Genomic DNA, 7,811 nt, shown 5'->3' with positions numbered 1-7,811 from the left:
CTTCTTGGTAAATTGTGAATTCTAACCTTGTTTCATAAAAGCGTCATTTTTTCAGTTACGATTTTGTGAAAAATATTATAATAATTAAAAATAATTTAAAGTACTTTGGTCATTAGTCTTGCAATATTTTTGTAATTTTTTCTTGTGCACAATTTCATCCGTTCACTATAACTTTCAACTTACTTGTTAATATTTTTGATGTATTTTTTACAAACAACATGACACGCTATAAAATGTTTTCATTACTTGTATTTTCTATTTATTATTTATATTTCAAATATTACTACAAATGCTCAATTAGATTTAAGTCACAACTCGGAGATGGCCAATTTTAAATGATAAAACGTTTTTATTATTCAAAAACTAAAGTGTACAGTAAAAACTTTAAAGAGTGGGCTGGTGTGGTAATTATGTTTTTTTTCAAAAGTAAGCATTTTAAGCCAATCAAACCTTAATTACCGCTATTTAAAGAACTTTATTTTTAGTTTCGTTGAAAAGTACCATCTTTTGAGAGAATCTGCTTTTCAAAAGTACCGTTTTTAAAAAGTTTTACTGTATTTTGATTTGTGCACATTGGCGTTGTATTTCATATTTTTTTCCTTTTGATTACTTTTTAATTGTTTCATTTTTATTATTGTATTGCTTTTATAACGTTTTGATTATTATGGAGGTTTAATACTAAGTTGATTAAAATGTCAGTATATTGTATTGTTTTATAATTCCTATATTGATACATATCTTTATATTTTGCTTTTAATATATTATTGAGTCAATAGTTGTTTGATTTTGTCAAAATTTCTTCAGTTATCTAATTTATATCAACACATTTATCTTCAAAATAAATAGAAAGATACAACTTTTTAAGGTTATTTTTTTTTTGATAATCGATGTATTTTTCAAGTAAGTCATTCCAACAATAATTGTTTACAAACTGACACATCATGATATCATGAAGACTTGAAACTTTAACTTGTTATATTTTCTTCAAATTTGTTTATTTTATCATCTGTAATTAATTAAAATACCAAGTTAAAATTCAACTAAATTTAATGATCAACATATTTACTCGATATTAACAATTAATCGAATTACTTTATTAAATTAAACTAAATTACGTCAATCATATCTAAAATGTATTTTAATATAAATAATGAAATACATTTTACTCAATATTTTAATCGTAATAAAATTATGTGAAACTGTTGTTTTTATTTTTTAGTGTTAAAAATGATTTTCTTTGTTTCTAAAAATAGTAAAAATAGTGACGATTTTATGGATAAGGAAAAATAACAGGGAGATAAAATAAATTTCAAAATAATAAAGAGGGCATACACTTTTTTGTTTCAATTTAACATCAAAAAATTATATTTTTCATATAACCACATCTAATGAAAATATATAAAATTTAAATATCTTAGGTAAAAATTGCATTTTTTACCTCTAATTGAGGGCAATGACAAATTATTAAAAGAGTTTACATTATGCAAAATGGACCCAGTATTTTAAAAATGAATCTAAACCTTTAAAAAAACTAATGATTAGAAAATCTTCCATTGTAATTAATGTACACAAATTGTAAAACGACCAATCACTTTAACCCTCCAAAAAACCGAAATTTCCAAAATTGCCCATTCAATTTAAACCAATTTCATTTTTTTTTCAACATTTTTGTTTTTTTCCTCAATATTTTTTTGCGCCAAAACACTAATAAAGTACGGAAAATACAGATTCTTATAATTATGATATGTTGAACATTTTTTATTATAATTAATGTTAAAAACATTGTTTATAAAAATGTTTTTTTCATATGGGTTAAGTCTTTTCAAATTTACAATCAACGTGTAAAAAATAATACTTGTGACTTAAATTTTTTTAAATATCTTTAATCTAGGACTTCATGAAAATATTATACAACCGTCCAGGAATCTCTTAATATATATTGAATTGGTGAATTCTTATTATTTTATGAATATATTTTAACAATCAATAATGTAAATAACCACTTTACATGTTTAAATTTTCTACTATGACACAATTATAATAATTTTATGTTGTAATACCAATTAGTTAATGTTTTATTTCCCAACTTTTAAAATGTTATTCAGTTGTTTTTAAATAAAATTCTTAAAAAAACAATTCTAATTTATTTTTTTTATTGTATATTTTTTGTTTTCAAACACAATTTAATTGTAAATTTATTTATTTAGATCGGGGCAAACTTATTCCACCACCACCTCTAAAAATAGAGTATTTTTACTATTTGATATAATATTCAAATTAAAATTATAGTAAATAGGAAACTGGGAAGATATTAGGTCTGGTTCCAGAAATCAAGAAATGCCGACAATTCACCTCGAGTTAGTGGAAACCGAGAAAGACGGAGCATTGAAAAGAAGGCTCATAAAGACGCACTCAAACAGTCTGTTTGTGCACCGTTTCACCCACTTTCCAAGTCCTCCCTTGGCGCGGATCCCCCTGAAAGCGGGGGAACAACATCATTGTCCACACAGTACGGACAAGGAAAGTGGGTGACATGGGGACGCACAAACAGTGTCTGAAAGGTGGACTCCCTTCAAAAAACAATAGCGGCAAATATATTATTTTGGTAAACGGGGTGAGGGTGGGAAAGGACGGTTTTTTGAAAAAAAATTAAAATGTTTTTATTAATTTCATACTGTCAATAATTAAAAGGTTTTTTATTAATTACAAATATTTTCTTTATTGTGTAAAAAGTTAAAGTGTGTATTCCATTACACAATATCAAAAACAAAAAAAATCTAATATATTACCAATAAAATATTGAAAAATAGAAATTTTTTGTTTTAGTTGTTTTTTTAAGATAATGATTTTTTTCTACTAATTATTGTTGAAAAAAAACGATTTTATTTTTTTATTAAAGTCATTACTTTTTAATTAATAAATTTGTTGTTTATTAATTTGTTGGTTTGTATAATCAAATAAATTGTAATTACAATTTTGAATTAAATATTTGTCATTATATCTTTTTACGCCATTCATTTATTGTTTTTTATTTTTTTTATCATTACAATTAAATGAATTTTTCGTTGTTTGTTGCTATTTATACCATGTTTTATTTTCTTCAATTTGTGTAAAACTGATTACTATTAAAAACGTGTAAACTTTTTTAATAAAAATGGATATTAATAATTTAAAATATGAATAATTAATACACAAATTATTTTCTATTATTTGCACTACAAATAAAGTTGAATACAAAAAGCTTTTTTTGTATTTCAATTTAAATATTTACTTCACAAGTAAATTAATATTGTATTTTTTAAGTGTCTAAACAACTATAAGACACGTTTTAACTCACTATAAAGTTTAAACCTACAATTAATCAATCTAAATTATTAAAATGGAAAAAGAAAATATTTACCTTCGTTTAAAAGAACAACTTCTGTATATGAACGAATGTGTGGTATCACTTGAAACAGCCACCAATTGCTATTTAATGATACCATCAATTAAATTTCCAAATGGATATGATTGGAAAAATTTGGATGATGAAATAGAGAATTTGAAGAGTTTTCTCGAAAAAGAAAACCAATACGAAATAATGTGTTCTGTTTTTCAAAACAAATTACAGCAAGCTATGATGTCTTTTGAAGACTTAAATCTATTATTCAAAGAGACAAAAAATAGGTGTGACGATGAACTTTTTGAAACAAAAAATTTAAGGAATTTGGCTATAAAAATGTTATCTGAAAAAGAGGGATTAAAGTTTGAAAACGAGCTGAAAACAATGGAAACGAGGAAATTAATTCTAAGAGGGCAATTTGAAAGTTCAACTGAAAAAAACGAAAAAAGCTACACGTTAGAATTCAACAGTAATTTTAATAAAAATGAATATCAAAATCAAAATCATCTTTATTATTCTATTGATGAACTCAAAAAAACACCAAATGATGTATCATTAAAAGAAGTTAAAGAAAAACAACAATTGAAAACATTGAAAATGTTGTAAATTCAAAAATAAATAATCATGTTCGTCAAGATATTAACAACTGTGTGGACTTAAAAGAAGAAAATGCAAGAGAAGATAAATTTAATTATTCGTTTATAATCAAGAAAAGGGATACAATAGAAACTAATTTAACCAAAAAAGAAAATAAAAAAAACACTCCTGTCCCAAAATTAGAAATAAAAAATGATAAATTGGAATCGACTGATAAAACATTAGAAATACCCAAATTCCCAAAATTAAGTGATACTCTTAAAAAAGAAAAACAATCTGATTCAAATTCAAATACTATAAAATTGTCAAGAAATACTTTATCAAGTGAAATAAGTTTTCAAAATGGTATAAATAATTCACCAAAAACAACAAAAAAGTGTAAACCGAGAAGTGAAAATTATAAAGACGACTTTTTAAGTTCAATTGAAAAAGAACAAATAACAAAATGGAGTACTAAAAAGGTAAGTAAAGTCGTTTTTGATTCTTCATGTGAGGCGTATAAACGAGGAACAAATGGGTTTCTGAAAAGTGTTGCGTTGTGTCAAACTGGGTTTGTCATAGTGCTGGATGATAACAATAATAATCGATATGGTTGTTATATCTCAAAAAATATCGAAGAAACAGAAAAATTTGTTTGTGATGAAAATGCGTTTATATTCACATTAAAAGATAATTCCCAAGAAAAATATAATAAATATGATATTAAAAAGAACTACGCTAAAAATGCAATTTTTATTGGAAAACAAATGAATAGAACAAGATTCGACGTGGGAAACGGCGATTTCAAAATGACAACTTCGAAAACATGGTCGGTAGTTTGTAGGTGCAAACAAAATTCTTTTGATTATAAAGGTTCATCCAAAACATTGAATGGTGTAGAACCAACCAAAAACGTTGATTTTAAAAGATTTGTCGTGTATGAAATGATAGAATAGTTCGTTATCATTTTATTTGTTTATTGTAAATTATAAATAATATCAATGACTGTGATATTTATTAAAAACTAAAGTGTCTTTGTTTAAAATAACATAGATTTAACATTAAATTTTTCGATACTACAAAATATTATATCAATTAATATTTATTTTTTTTTGATTTTCATTTATATAATATCTTTAAAAAAACGAAAAGAAAAATAATAAAACAAAATTACAATATTTCATTTTATACAACAAACTTTATATGACATTTTAAGTCTAACATTCTATTTTTGACAAACCATCATTTATTATTTATTTTCAATGTTTTTATTAAAATACCATTGAATAAGTTTTATTATAACTTAAACAGTCCTCCAAGCTCTTTGGAAATAACCCTTTTTATGAGAAAGTTTTTTTCATTATTTCTTTTATAAAAACTAGAAATAAATTATTAATATTATTTACATTTTCTTTATTTACCGCATCTCAATCAGCACTTTTTAAAATTTGTTTAATAATTTACTGTTTAGAATAAAATTATTATGTTTAAATCAACTATATTTATTAACATAATAAGAAGAGCAACTGAATGTATTAAGAATTAACATGAATTTATTAGTTTAATCTGACCATTGACTTATTCAAACAAAGTTTGTCTTCATACAATTTGCAATTCAGAAAGCAATTTTTTCCAACTAATACCTTCTCATATAATCCGTTTATTTCCTCGAGTTTTCTACAATTAGCAAAACAGAACTTTCCGAATATTTGTGTCTTTTTTGTTATTTCAACTTTCTTCAGATTTATACAATAAAAGAAACATTTCTGTTCGAGATAAGTCACACCACTTGGAATTGCAATGCTTCTTATATTTTTACAGCACACAAAGCAACTTTCTCCAACATTTTTTAACTGCGCAGAAAGACTAATTTCCATCAGAGAAAGACACTCCCCAAAACACAGATTTCCAATTTTAGTGACTCCACTTGGGATGATAATTTCAACAAGACTTTTACACTGATTGAAACAACTGTTTCCAAGTTCAATTATATTTTCTGATAATTTGACGTGTTTTAAAGCAGAACATTGATAAAAGAGGTTATTACTAACACGAACTATATTTGCCAACAAATACACAGAAGACAATTGAGTGCACAAAGAAAAACAAGACTTTCCAATTTGAGTGACGTTTTCTGGTATTTCTAATTTCAAAAATTTACACCGAGAAAATGCTGAGTTTCCAAACGACAACTCACAAATTTTTTCTTCGTCAAAATGCAATTTGGCGAGTTCAACACACCAACAAAACGCGCCTTCTTCTATTGTTCTGACATTTTGAGGAATTTCCAATTCTGTGAGTGAAGTGCAACTGAAGAAAGAGAAGTACCCAATGCGTTCAATTGATTTTGGCATTTCAATGCGCTTCAATGCTGTGAAGTAGTTGAAACAATACGTTCCAATACAACGAAGAGTAGTTGGAATAATGAGTGAAGTAAATTCATGCACTCTACATACTCTTTCAAGTGTTTTAATTTGACTGGGTATATCGAGAAACACACTTTGTGGATATTCAGTGTTCGTTACAGATGACATAGTAAACGTTGATAATATATTCACCTCTTTTGGAATTTCAAAGTTTCGTTTGTTTGAATTATAACGGACGACTTTGAAATCTTTGTTCGTGTTTTTGTGAAGTAAAAAGAATTCATAGTCGACGGGATACCAAACTACTATTTTGTAAAATTGGACTTTTGTGTGTAAATCTTGAGTATTTTGTGACGCGAAATTACCAAAAGATTCATCACCCGTTGACCATAAATTTAGTGTTTCTATGTTGGTAAAATACTTTAATGTCTTTATAGTCAAGGGTATTGGGTTGAAGTGGAACTTTACCGTATTATTTTTAAACTTCTTACAGACCAGTTCTAAATTAATGAAGTCACTCATTGATAAAAAATATTGGGATATTACCATCATGTGATACCCATCTATGCATCTCATTTTTAATTTTTGGTGATGGTATTTATTAGATTTTTAAATGATTTTTTAAAATAGGTTGAATTCGTTTATTTGAAAATAAATTTATAATTTGGTTAGAAATTGATTATTTAAATTTATTTAAATTGTTGTTTATTTTATTGTTTTATTATTTAATCAATACGATATCGGTTAACAAATATGTGTGATAATTAAAAAGTAATCAAAATACATATTACAAATTGAGTATTCACATATAATTGGGCCATCAAACCTTCGCCAAGCAAACGAACTTTAGCCCAAAGAAAACTAATTGTTTTTTATTGTTATATTAAACTAATAAATTATTCACATATTAAAACCAATTTTATAAAATATTTGTTTTTTTATTAAAAACTGATGTTTTTAAAGAAAAAAAATAAGTACATTTGCTGGGCAAAGGTTAATTTACCTTTTTGTACTACTATAAACTTGTTTATGATATGTTAATAACCATTAAAATAAAAGAAAATGATAAACAAGTTTTTATTAATTTATTATGAACATGTTTCAAATATCACATAAACTAATAGAAAAAAATTAAAGAAATACATTTCAGTTATATTTATTAAAAAATCAAATTGGATTTATAATTAAAAGATTAACACTTTCACAACCCAAAACTTTTTTTAAGAAGAAAAAATAAAAAAATTGTTCAAATCATTTTTTATTATTTTTATTCCAAAACCCCTTTCTAACCCAAACTGGCCAATAGTCAGTTTTATTTTACTTAAAATAATTAACAAATGAGAACTCAATTACCTAAGATTTATCAAAAATAATCTTTTTGGACGAAATTTCATATCGCTTTATTGTGTTACAACGTTTAATAATATACGCAACATCATCAATCCACTTCATAACAAACAATGTCAAATAGTCACATTAATATAATA

General features: G+C 25.0%; 1 protein-coding gene across 1 annotated transcript; it reads right to left on the bottom strand.

Annotated features, from left to right (window-relative positions):
* Positions 1-5,229: 5,229 nt before the first annotated feature.
* On the bottom strand, positions 5,230-6,900 carry EIN_527830 (hypothetical protein; the record flags this gene model as incomplete). The annotated part of the gene is made up of 2 exons (XM_004253497.1): positions 5,230-5,294; positions 5,547-6,900. The coding sequence occupies 2 exons, from the start codon at positions 6,898-6,900 to the stop codon at positions 5,230-5,232; spliced, it is 1,419 nt and encodes a 472-aa protein (XP_004253545.1).
* Between the last annotated feature and the right edge of the window lie 911 nt (positions 6,901-7,811).

This window comes from Entamoeba invadens (assembly GCF_000330505.1).
Source record: "Entamoeba invadens IP1 unplaced genomic scaffold scaff_1105074726145, whole genome shotgun sequence".
NCBI classification, from domain to species: Eukaryota; Evosea; order Mastigamoebida; family Endamoebidae; genus Entamoeba; species Entamoeba invadens.
The sequence above is the reverse complement of the archived record's forward strand: the minus strand, read 5'-3'. Positions and strand labels throughout refer to the sequence as shown.